This window comes from Podarcis liolepis (assembly GCF_965112155.1).
Source record: "Podarcis liolepis genome assembly, chromosome: 8".
Lineage (NCBI taxonomy): Eukaryota > Metazoa > Chordata > Lepidosauria > Squamata > Lacertidae > Podarcis > Podarcis liolepis.
In genome coordinates, this window is record NC_139560.1 from 80,976,649 (window position 1) to 80,989,343 (window position 12,695).

The window sequence follows — 12,695 nt, forward strand, 5'->3', positions numbered from 1 at the left end:
ATCAGTGTAATATGCTCAAAACATCTTGCTCTGGTGAGGAACCTGGCCGCTGAATTCTGCAGTAACTGAAGTTTCCACACTGTCTTCCGAGGCAGCCCTACGTATAACGCGTTGCAGCAATCTAACCTTGAGGTTACTAGAGCATAGACTACAACAATTAGGATATCTCTCTTCAGATAGGGGTGTAGCTGGGCCACTGGCCAAAGCTGATGGAAGGCACTCCAGGCCACTGAGGCCACCTGAGCCTCAAGTGACAGCAAAGAATCCAGGATTATCCCCAAGCTGTGAACCTGCTCCTTTAGAAGAAGGATAACCCCATTAAGAGCACGCAATCTCCCACCCATCTGGTTCTGTTATGTAGAATAACCTCCCTCCTTCAGATATTCTGCACCTCATGTGGACAAGAAGAAGAGGAGGAGTTTGGACTTGATATCCCACCTTTCACTCCCTTTAAGGAGTCTCAAAGTGGCTAACAATCTTCTTCCTCCCCTACAACAAACACTCTGTGAGGTGAGTGAGGCTGAGCTACTTCAGAGAAGTGTGACTGGCCTAAGGTCACCCAGCAGCTGGATGTGGAGGAGCGGGGACATGAACCCGGTTCACCAGACTACGAGTCCACCGCTCTTAACCACTATGCCATGCTTGGCCTGGTTCTTGGGTCCTGTTTGCTCCATTACATGATTGTGATAACTTGAGGAGATACAGTGGTACCTCGGGTTACAGACACTTCAGGTTACAGACTCCACTAACCTAGAAATAGTACCTTGGGTTAAGAACTTTGCTCCAGGATGAGAACAAAAATGGCGCTGTGACAGCGGGAGGCCCCATTAGCTAAAGTGGTACCTCAGGTTAAGAACAGTTTCAGGTTAAGAACGAACCTCCAGAATGAATTAAGTTCGTAACCCGAGGTACCACTGTAATGACTGAAGGGGGCTTATGAAGCTTATCAAGTGGCTTTGGGCCAGCTACCATCTCATGGCTTGACGTACCTTGATGGTTGTGAGCGTAAAATGAGACAATCTTTTTGGACACTTCCCTGAGCTTGTAGAAAGGGCAGGTTAGGAACAGGATACATTTGCACGTGTGTGTTTGTCTGCTGCCCGTTTTGCATGCGACCAAAACGTCAGCGTTTGGTCTGACTAAGAGGAACATAATGTATGTCTGGCTTTAATCTGGTTGCTCATGTCAGAAAGCAATTTCTTCACCAGGTTGGCTGCAGATAGGAGCAAACTACTGCCCTGTGTCCATGACTTTAAGCAAGATTCTGGCTCCAACTATAAAAGGGTGGTGTGGGGAAAACTAAATAGTTTCATAGCTCCTACAGCTAAGTGCCTACTCAGTCGCTTTGACCATGGAGGTGGAAAAGCCAGGTGAGATGTGGTCCAGGAACGAGCCCCTTTGTCTGCCTAAGGACAGGTCTTGTTCTCTTCACCCCTTTAGGGGAAGTGTTGAGGTAGAACTCCCTACAGTGATGAGCTTTCTAGGATCTCTTCCTGATAGATTGATCTGCTGTGGGTGGGAAGACTGTTACTTGACATCAGCTCTCGCCTGATGTCTGGAGAGCAAAGTGCTGTTGCACTTGAGTCCTGCTAATGGACTTCCTATAGTCATCTACGCCAGTGTGGTGTAGTGGTTAAGAGCGGTAGACTCGTAATCTGGGGAACTGGGTTTGCGTCTCCGCTCCTCCACATGCAGCTGCTGGGTGACCTTGGGCCAGTCACACTTCTTTGAAGTCTCTCAACCCCACTCACCTCACAGAGTGTTTGTTGTGGGGGAAGAAGGGAAAGGAGAATGTTAGCTGCTTTGAGACTCCTTTGGGTAGTGATAAAGCAGGATATCAAATCCAAACTCCTCTTCTTCTTCTTCTTCTTCTTCTTCTTCTTCTTCTTCTTCTTCCTTTGTGAACTCAGGATGGGCCACTTTCCTGGTCTGTCAAGCAGTTCTTACGTTCCACTTTGCAGCAAGAGACATAGAGGGCTCCAGATTCGAGGTGCTGATCTTCCTAGGACAGAACCCTTCCATCCTTGATTTCATGTCTCTTCTGGACCACACAGGGGCCCGTGAATGTCCTCAACCAGCTTGCTACTGGTGAATATGTCTTTTAATCTGGTGCGATGAGCTCAGTGCAACATTGGGTAGGGCTAGGCGACACCTGGTTTTCAACATTGCGATCTATCACCAGCTGAACATTGCGATACACTGATATATCACAATGTTTGAAATAAGGATGGAGCTATGTAGACACATTGTCTGCCTTCCTGATTCACGGTATATTGCCAGGTCAGGAATTTCGAAACCGATATCAGGATATGGACTTCAGACCAATTTTGGATGATATATTGATGTATCGCCCAGCACCAACGTTGGGTAGAGTTCTTGTCCTCAAGACTTTGGAGAAAGGCAGGGGATCTTTCTTCCAAAATAGCAGTGAAGTAGTGAGGGAGTTTCTAGATCTCAGCATGGTATCTAGGGGGAAGACTTTGTCCCCTTCTCAAGTGGTGGTGGGGAGGTGGCAGGGCTCGTGATGAGCGTAAGTTTTAGCGGACTACCAGGGTCAGCAACTCATTCTCCATACAATAAGACAAATCTGTGTTCAGGAGGCTCAGACCCAAGAGAAGGTAGGTCCCTGGAGATTTAACTCCCCTATGGGGATCAGTCTGTCTCAGTGTGATAAATCCTCTTTCCCTGCCACAGCGTGTGGAAAGGTTTTCGCCGGGTAAAACACACCATTTAGGCTTGATGAATGAAAATAGCTACTAAGGTTTAAAAGGAGACGAGGATTCCTTGAACTTCAGCTGTTAGCTCTGATTGCTGTGCTTTGCTTGTTATGTGGTTCAGAGCACACAAATGGACTGCGGAATGTAGAACGAAAGCATTAAAGGCACTGGGGGAGGAGCTGCTGGAAAGATTAATATAATAATATTAATAACAATCCCACAACCCACCCACTTGCCTGTTAGATGTCCGGGAGAATACCTACAGCAAGCAAAAGGATTATGAAAGATGGGCAGTGTTTTACCGTGAGATGAAAGGTTTAAAGAGATAAGATTCTGAAGCGACCAGCCTTGTTTATCCAGGCTAGTCCCTATTAAGTTGCAAGCCCATCCATTAGTGCGATATGTCCAGTAAAGACAACTGTATGGGAAGAATGTCTCGGATGCTTAGTGTGCAGTTTAGGAGACAATATAGCTTTTGTGTGTTAATGGCTTTCGGAACTGGCTTGCCAAATAGCTACACGACTAGAGATGAGAGTGTCTGGGGGAATAAAACAAAAAGAATACCAGGGTGCTTATGTGTGCATAAGAGAGAGAGGGCATGTCTGTCTGCTTTCTCTTCTTACCCATACCTTGCAAAGCAGTGTTTGTAGAAATTATTTCACATCACGGACATAAGAACCTTTTTTCTGGAACATGACTAATCTCCAGGCTTACAATGTGTTTTTAATGCACTCACCATTTACGTATGGAATAAGTTTTAGATACTAAAACATTGCTTTCCTCTCCAACCCTTTCTCTTCTCCTTTGTTATTGAAATGTTGAGTGTCTGGTGCTTGCTGTACGTTTTTGCTCCTGAATCTATAAAGTCCCATATACACCGACATAGTAGCAGTCATACAGAACAGGCACCGAATGCTACAGGTTTGTGACTGGGGCTGCAATCGTAGCCCGACCTACCTGGGAATAAACCCCTTAGAAATCAGTGAGACTCACTTCTGAACAGCTGTGGCAAGGAGTAAGACTTGTGCTGTAAGCTTGTTGCTGTTGTTTAGTCATTTAGTCACGTCTGACTCTTTGTGACCCAATGGACTCCAGGCACTCCTGTCTTCTGCTGCCTCCCACAGTTTGGTCAAACTCATGCTGGTAGCTTTGAGAACACTATCCATCCATCTCGTCCTCTGTCGTCCCCTTCTCCTTGTGCCCTCAATCTTTCCCAACATCAGGGTCTTTTCCAGGGAGGCTTCTCTTCTCATGAGGTGGCCAATGTATTGGAGCCTCAGCTTCAGGATCTGTCCTTCCAGTGAGCACTCAGGGCTGATTTCCTTCAGAATGGATAGGTTTGATCTTCTTGCAGTCCATGGGACTCTCAAGAGTCTCCTCCAGCACCATAATTCAAAAGTATCAATTCTTCGGTGATCAGCCTTCTTTATGGTCCAGCTCTCACTTCTATACATCACTACTGGGAAAACCATGGCTTTAACTATACGGACCTTTGTTGGCAAGGTGATGTCTCTGCTTTTTAAGATGCTGTCTAGCTTAGTCTTGCTGTAAAATAGTCCTTTTTTCTTAATTTGACGTGAGCAACTCCCTGGCATATGGGGCAGGGGGGTGTATGTCAGACTTGGTACATCTCTCTCCCATTTACCCCAATGGCATTATGACTAGAAGGTAGATCCCATTTTTTATTCTCTACCTTGAAACGGGCAAAGCTCTTGGGTTACCCTTTTGAAATGGTTTCTGTACTTTCCTGAGATATTTCCCTATTTCAAGAAAATGTATTTCTTGTTTCAGTATTCTTTAGTAACTAACCGGTTCTTTAAAAATGCCCACACAGCCTGCAGCTGGCTTCCTCCTAAGGAACTAGAAACTTGAAGGGAACAAAGCCTGTGTGTGTGCGTGTGTGTGTGTGTGTGTGTGTGTGTTCAAATGTGTAAAAATTGCTTATGTACACATGGCAGATCATTTGAAATGAAATACACCATCTTCTTAAGCTCCTTAGCGTGGCTTAATTTTGACAAAAGCTATTTATGTATGACCTTACTGCCCCCTTTTTATTCCGGGGGGAGGGAACTAGAAAATAATGGCTTTTCCATGTCTTCTGGGACAGATTTGCCCTGTTATCTATTGATTCGCACTGTTTGGCCATGTAAAAACCGGACTAATACCGTGATTTTCACCTTCCTGAAGTTACTTCATCTTTGTGAACAAACAGAAAATCCTGGGAATTTTCTGCCCCATTCCCAGTTCTGAACCACAGTAAGGAGAATGTGATCCAGATTCTTGGTATGTTCCCAGTTGATGTCAAGGAGAGGCACTTGAGGATTCTCTTTGGACCTGATTCAGTTATTTTTGGCTTGTAGTTTTGCTGCTTCTAATCAGTGCAGAATCCAAACTTCTGTTGTGTTTTAAAAAATGGAGGGGGTGAAGCATGCATACTCTCATCTATATTTTACGTGCTTTGTGGGTGAGGTACATAAACGCTATCTGGAAACTGAATTACCTTCTTTATGTTACTTTGACATGCCAGTCTGGATTTAGCTGGTATTAAAACTACATAGGGAGGTGGGGGAACATTATGGCTGCGTGGCAACACAACGTCAACTGTGGTTTAGTGTTAACATGAACAAGCCTAAGGCTTAGGTGCTCCCCCATTCCTCTAGTTTGCCCACAACAAGGATATTGAAAGCTTTTGTGTCTATTTTTAACTAACTTCAGTTCTGTGTTATGTCCAAACGTAGACAAAACTGTGGTTAGTATTTGCTTATGGCTTAGTGAAACAAGCCAACTTCAAACTAGGATCTACAGAGTTTGGCTTGTTTTAACAAACCCTTGTTAATATTAACCACAGTTTAGGGTGTAACAGTAAACTGCGGTTAAATGAAAACACCACTTGTGGTTCCACCAGAAGAACAGGGAGGATGGAGAGCGCACAAGCCAGACATAACATGAAACAGCAGCTTAGCATCACATTCAAATCAGGTGATTGACCAGACTTGCGCTGGAACAAAAATTCCCCTAACCGTAATCTGTACCTTGGATTATGACTTTGGCCTGCCTACATAAATGGAGCATCATATGAAAAAACTTTTCCTGTACCGCTTCAGAATGCAGATGTAGGATGTATATTTAAAAACTGCTTTATGGAAGAAGCAGACAACAACAGTTTCTTTATGGATATTTATACTCTGTAAATGGCCCTGTAAGCTACAACTTTAAATTTCCTAAGTGGGTGTGGTGTGGGAGGAGGAAATTTAAGAAATTGGTGAGGGAACAGGAAACGGGCAACTTCACTTACACCATATTGAGATTTGTTTCGTTTGGGGAATGAATTTCAGAAGTGAAGCCCTGCAGCACAGAGATTATGGCCTGGGATCTGAAGGTAAAGTGTACAGTGGTACCTTGCAAGACGAAAAACGCGCAAGACGAAAGAGTTTTCCGTTTTTTGAGTCGTTCCGCAAGACAAATTTCCCTATGGGCTTGCTTCGCAAGACAAAACGTCTTGCGAGTTCTTGCGAGTTTGTTTCCTTTTTCTTTAAGCCGCTAAGCCGTTAATAGCCGCTAAGCCGCTAATAGCCGTGCTTCACAAGACGAAAAAACCGCAAGACGAAGAGACTCGCGGAACGGATTAATTTCGTTTTGCGAGGCACCACTGTATTAGTTCTGGGAGAAGTTTCCAACCAGAAACGTATCACCAATCCTTTGATTGCCTTGTTAGCATGGAACGAACGCCATTCGTGATTGCTGTTTTGCAATAATTTTTTCACAAAATGGTTATGTGACGATTGCGATTATCGTCACTTTTGTTTATATGTGTACAGTGGTACCTCGGGTTAAGTACTTAATTCGTTCTGGAGGTTCATACTTAACCTGAAACTGTTCTTAACCTGAAGCACCACTTTAGCTAATGGGGCCTCCTGCTGCTGCCTTGCCGCCAGAGCACAATTTCTGTTCTCATCCTGAAGCAAAGTTCTTAACCCGAGGTAATATTTCTGGGTTAGCGGAGTCTGTAACCTGAAGCGTATGTAACCCGAGGTACCACTGTACTGGCCTTCGTGCGAGAGGAAATACAGAGGCGTTCTTCTCAAGTCGTTCCATGTTCTGACTTAGTACATTTATTTAATTACTGTTTCGTCTAACTCAATAGCCTGAAACCTGAGGTTTTGAGGGTGGTTCTTCCTGTTCACTGATGCTATTGCTTACTGTTTTGTATGAAAAAGACCATTATCTGCCTTTCTCTGAAGATTCTGGCTGATTTCATCATGGCCGAGGACTGGTGTATTCTTTCATTTCCTTTTGGGCGTTGGGAGCGTTAGTTTGTTATCCAGCTTTGCCCAAACAAACCTTGTGCATTGCTAAAAATAGGACACTCCGGGTGCCAACTTTCTCTTTGAGTCATGTCCTACACGGGTCATTCAAAAGAGGGAAACTTGTGTGAGAGAGTCAGAGAGAGAGGGAGCAGCTGCAACTGTAGACTAATGACTTTGACATCGTTCTTGAACGCCTAAGTGTAAATGATGTGCATCTATTGGGTGTGGCCCTATTTTTGTATTCATTCATTCATTCATTTAATTATAAAAGGTAAAGGACCCCTGGATGGTTATGTCCAGTCAAAGGTGACTATGGGGTTGCTGTGCTCATCTCTCTTTCAGGCTGAGGGAGCTGGCGTTTGTTCACAGACAGCTTACTGGGTCATGTGGCCAGCATGACTAAACTGCTTCTGGTAGAATGGAACACTGTGATGGAAACCAGAGTGCACAGAAACACTGTTTACCTTCCTACTGCAGCGGTACCTATTTATCTACTTGCACTGGTGTGCTTTCGAATGGCTAGGTTTGCAGGATCTGGGACAGAGCAACGGGCGCTCACCCCGTCACGGAGATTCAAACCACCGACCTTCTGATCGGTAAACCCAAGAGGCTCAGTGGTTTAGACCACAGCGCCACCCGCGTCCCATGCACATGATCATACATAGATAAATAGGTACCACTGTTGCAGGAAGGTAAATGGCTTTTCTGTGCACTGTAGCTTCTGTCATGGTGTTCTGTTGCACCATAAGTTGTTTAGTCCTGCTGACCACATGACCCGAAAAGCTGTCTGTGGACAAATGCCGGTTCCCTCGGCTTGAAAGCGAGATGAGCACCATAGATGAGCAAAGCAAGATAACCCCATAGTCGCCTTTGACTGGACTTAACCGTCCAGGGGGTCCTTTATTTAGTTATATACCTGGACATCAAGGAGATAGGATGTTGTAGTCACAAATGCCCATTGCTGGATCTGGATGCTGGCTTTTAGATCAAGAGGCAATTGTTCTTTCGAAGGACTCTTAGAAGTGGGTACATTAGCTGTAGATCAGGGGTCAGCAACCCTTTTAAGCCATGTGGCCAGTCCACCAACCACCAGACCATGTGGTGGACTGGACTACATTTTGAAAAAAACTAATGAACAAATTCCTGTGCCCCACAAATAACCCAGAGATGCATTTTAAATAAAAGCACACATTCTACTCATGTAAAAACACCAGGCAGGCCCCACAAATAACCCAGAGATGCATTTTAAATAAAAGGACACATTCTACCCATGTAAAAACACACTGATTCCTGGACTGTCCGCAGGCTGGATTGAGAAAGCGATTGGCCCGCATCCGGCCCCCAGGCCTTGGGTTGCCTACCCCTGCTAAGGATTATTTGTCGTTGAAGTGGCATCCTGGGGTCACTCGCACAAAATCCCCACACTAACAGCACAATGACCCACATTTCTCTTTATTGCACACCTGGGAAAGCAATAGTACACCTTTACTGGGAGTAACCAGCGTTCATCGTGTGCAGCCCAAGCTTCCTCAGAATACATTTTAAACCTTATAAACCTTTCACTTCAGCGTTGTTCTCATTGATCTTTCCCTCACAGTTTTGCTTTCAGCCCTTCTGCTGGCTGGCAGGATAGGTGGACCTGGGGTCATGTAAACCTCACAAAGTGTGTGCCATCCACTTCTTTCCTGTGGGGTAGCTTCAGATATGAGGGTCAGCACCATAAACCCCTGGCTAACAGTTTAATTAGATTAACTCGCTTTGATCACTCAACCGGGGGTGAGTTTTAATTAGCTTTCAATCCTCTGTGTGTGCAGTTGTTTTGCTGTTCCCACACAATTTGTCTGTCTTGCCCTGTTTCTTGCCCACTTAATTCTCTGATGCAGATTGTCAAACCAGTTCTGCATTAAATCCATATTTTCTCTTAACACCATGTGCCTGCTGTTCTGTTTTTACTGGAATGGTTTTACTTGTTCCTTTAGCTGTATTTTTTTATTATTAATTACTGTACAGTGGTACCTCGGGTTACATACGCGTCAGGTTACATACGCTTCAGGTTACACACTCCGCTAACGTAGAAATAGTGCTTCAGGTTAAGAACTTTGCTTCAGGATAAGAACAAAAATCGGGCTCCGGCGGCGCAGCGGCAGCGGGAGGCCCCATTAGCTAAAGTGGTGTTTGAGGTTAAGAACAGTTTCAGGTTAAGTACAGATCTCTGGAACGAATGAAGTACTTAACCCGAGGTACCACTGTATTATATTATTGCAACCTGCCCTGAGACATGATGATGAAAGGCAGAAAAAGACACCTCATCTATCAATAAATAGGTAGCTTTAAAACGGCATTCTCTCCTTTCCAGGCTATCTGTTTTGCAATTGAAACTTCTGAGGCTGACTTACCTATGTTACTGAATGGGCTTGAAAAAAAGGACCCAGGGAAAGGAATTGGGAGAAAGAGTTTTTGTAACGTATGGAACTTGCTGTGACAGCAAAAAAACCACTTCTGATAATATGTATGGGAGAAGTGGAAGATGGGACAATTCCATCCTGACTGAGAAGAGAACATTTAAATGGGGCATCTGTTCCGTTCCCTTCATGCCTTCTCTCATTCAGTGCATAGTTATTCAACATCACAAAATACAGTGATGGCCCCAAATTTGTTGTTATTTAGTCATTTAGTCGTGTCCAGCTCTTCGTGACCCCATGGACCAGAGCACGCCAGGCACTCCTGTCTTCCGCTGCCTCCCGCAGTTTGGTCAAACTCATGCTGGTAGCTTCGAGAACACTGTCCAACCATCTCGTCCTCTGTCATCCCCTTCTCCTTGTGCCCTCCATCTTTCCCAACATCAGGGTCTTTTCCAGGGAGTCTTCTCTTCTCATGAGGTGGCCAAAGTATTGGAGCCTCAGCTTCAGGATCTGTCCTTCCAGTGAGCACTCAGGGCTGATTTCCTTCAGAATGGAGAGGTTGGATCTTCTTGCAGTCCATGGGACTCTCAAGAGTCTCCTCCAGCACCATAATTCAAAAGCATCAATTCTTCGGCGATCAGCCTTCTTTATGGTCCAGCTTTCACTTCCATACATCACTACTGGGAAAACCATGGCTTTAACTATACGGACCTTTGTTGGCAAGGTGATGTCTCTGCTTTTTAAGATGCTGTCTAGGTTTGTCATTGCTTTTCTCCCAAGAAGCAGGCGTCTTTTAATTTCCTGGCTGCTGTCACCATCTGCAGTGATCATGGAGCCCAAGAAAGTAAAATCTCTCACTGCCTCCATTTCTTCCCCTTCTATTTGCCAGGAGGTGATGGGACCAGTGGCCATGATCTTCATTTTTTTGATGTTGGTCCCAAATTAGATGGCTTTAAAACAGGATTAAACAGTTTCATGGAGGATGAGGTTGTCAATAACAACAAGTTCCTCTTGAGGCTGAGAAGCAGTATGCCTTCCAATTCCAGTTGCTAGAGCGGGAAAGTGCTATTGTCGCCATATCCCGAGGCACCTTATGGGTCACTATGGGGTGCTGGGCTAAAGATCTAGCAGACCTGCTATGTTGCAGCATGGTGACTGAGGTTTTAGTTCTGTTGATTCATGAATAGAAGCGGTGGGTTCAATTGTCTTCTGAGACTTAGGTTGGAGCAAACTGGTTTGAATTTTTTATTGTTATTATTAAAAAAAGTTGACGTGATAAGAAATATTAGCTTTGGTGTTTAGCTCTTAGAATCATAGAATTGTGGAGCTGGAAGGGACCCTGAGGTTCATAGAGTCCAGGGGTGAGCAAGCTTTTTCAGCAGGGGGCCGGTCCACTGTCTCTCAGACCTTCTGGGGGGCCGGACAATATTTTGGAGAAAAAAAAATGAACAAATTCCTATGCCCCACAAATAACCCAGAGATGCATTTTAAATAAAAGGACACATTCTACTCACATAAAAACACGCTGCTTCCCAGACCGTCCATGGGCCAGATTTAGAAGGTGATTGGGCCGGATCTGGCCCCTGGGCCTTAGTTTGCCTACCCATGATCTAGTCCAACCCCTACAGTGCAAGAATATGCAGCTAGCCCATACAGAGATTGAACACATGAACGTGTGGCGCTACCAGCACCACACTCTAACCAAGTGAGCTCAAAGCACTTGGTATTCACTTCAACCATCCTTAAAACAGGCCTGCAAAGTATGTTGCTGTTATTCTCAGGTGACTGAACAGAGGGATGAGGTTGAATGATGGCTTGCTTGGCATCACCTGGTGGCCCAGAAGATGTTTCCTCCTCTCTCTTTTTTGTAAATATTTTACAAAAACTAAACCGTTCAGTACAGTGGTACCTCTAGTTACGAACTTAATTCATTCCAGAGGTCCGTTCTTAACCTGAAACTGTTCTTAACTAGAGGCGTGCTTTCGCTAATGGGGCCTCTTGCTGCCGCTGTGCCCCCAGCACACAATTTCCGTTCTCATCTTGGGGCAAAGTTCTCGATTCGAGGGAACTCTTCCAGGTTAGCGGAGTTTGTAACCTGCAGCGTTTGTAACCTAAGGCATTTGTAACTCTAGGTACCACTGTATTCCATTATTGCATCCATCAAAACTTGTTTACACTGTTGGATTTATCTTAATGCTGCCAGCGTTTTCAGTTGTTTCCCATATATTCAATAAACGTTTTCTAATCTTCTTTAAACGTATGCTGTTCTTGTTCTCTTATTCTATATGTTAAGTCTGTGAATTGTGCATATTCTGTCAACTTAAGTTGCCATTCTTCTTTGGTTGGGACTTGGCTCGTTTTCCAATTTGGGGCTAACAAAACACGGGCCGCAGTAGTAGCATACATAAACAACCTTTTTTGGCACCTGGGGATTTCAGTCTAAATTATCCCCAACAGAAAGGACTCTGGGTGGCTTTTTTTTGGGGGGGGGGAGTACTTTTAAACATTTTTCCGAAGACGCTTCTTCCTTCTGTGGTTCAAAGAAACAGCACTCCCAATCTTTCCATTCTGTGCTCCAGGGTGGAAATGCTTATTTATTTATATCAGCCTTCCTCTCACAGAGGGGTAGGGTGGGTCATGCAGTAAAAAAACCCCAATTGCAGTGGTACTTCAGGTTACATACGCTTCAGGTTACATACGCTTCAGGTTACAGACTCCGCTAACCCAGAAATATTACCTCGGGTTAAGAACTTTGCTTCAGGATGAGAACAGAAATCGGGCTCCGGCGGTGTGGCAGCAGCAGGAGGCCCCATTAGCTAAAGTGGTCTTCAGGTTAAGAACAGTTTCAGGGTAAGAACAGACTTCCAGAACGAATTAAGTTCTTAACCTGAGGTACCACTGTATGGTGAAACGTAATAAGAAAGAAATCCATTGCAGCAACTAAGCTAACAGTAATACTTCAAACCGTGTGTGTGTGTGTGTGTGTGTGTGTGTGTGTGTGTGTGTAATCTGTTCTGGAGGTTCCTGCAACACTCTGGAGTAGATTTAGGGAGGTTGCAGGAGGGGAGATACCTTATGCATGCTGAAATATTGCATTGGTGGAACATCTTGGTTGAATACCCATGAGAGACAGTTCTTCTTACTGGGGGAAGAAATGGCTTATCTGGAACCCCAGACACCTTTCAGAAAGCCCTTCATAGCTTTCTTTAAATCATAAGATGAGAATATCAGTGAAGGCCCTAACCCACCAACGGTCCATTTGTGTGGGG

The 12,695-nt window shown here is 44.7% G+C and overlaps 1 protein-coding gene across 5 annotated transcripts in view; it reads left to right on the forward strand.

The window, feature by feature from the left end:
• The window catches only part of TRIO (trio Rho guanine nucleotide exchange factor), a 268,574-nt gene that overhangs the window by 20,818 nt on the left and 235,061 nt on the right, over positions 1 to 12,695 (forward strand). Inside the window, exon 1 of one of the 5 annotated variants that reach the window (XM_083518910.1) lies at positions 6,027 to 6,096. The exons of the other annotated variants lie outside the window; for them this stretch is intronic. Within the exon in view, the coding sequence (XP_083375036.1) occupies positions 6,042 to 6,096 (55 nt within the window). The 5' untranslated portion in view covers positions 6,027 to 6,041. Of the gene's footprint in view, positions 1 to 6,026; positions 6,097 to 12,695 lie in introns of those variants that run through there. 5 annotated transcript variants of the gene reach the window in all.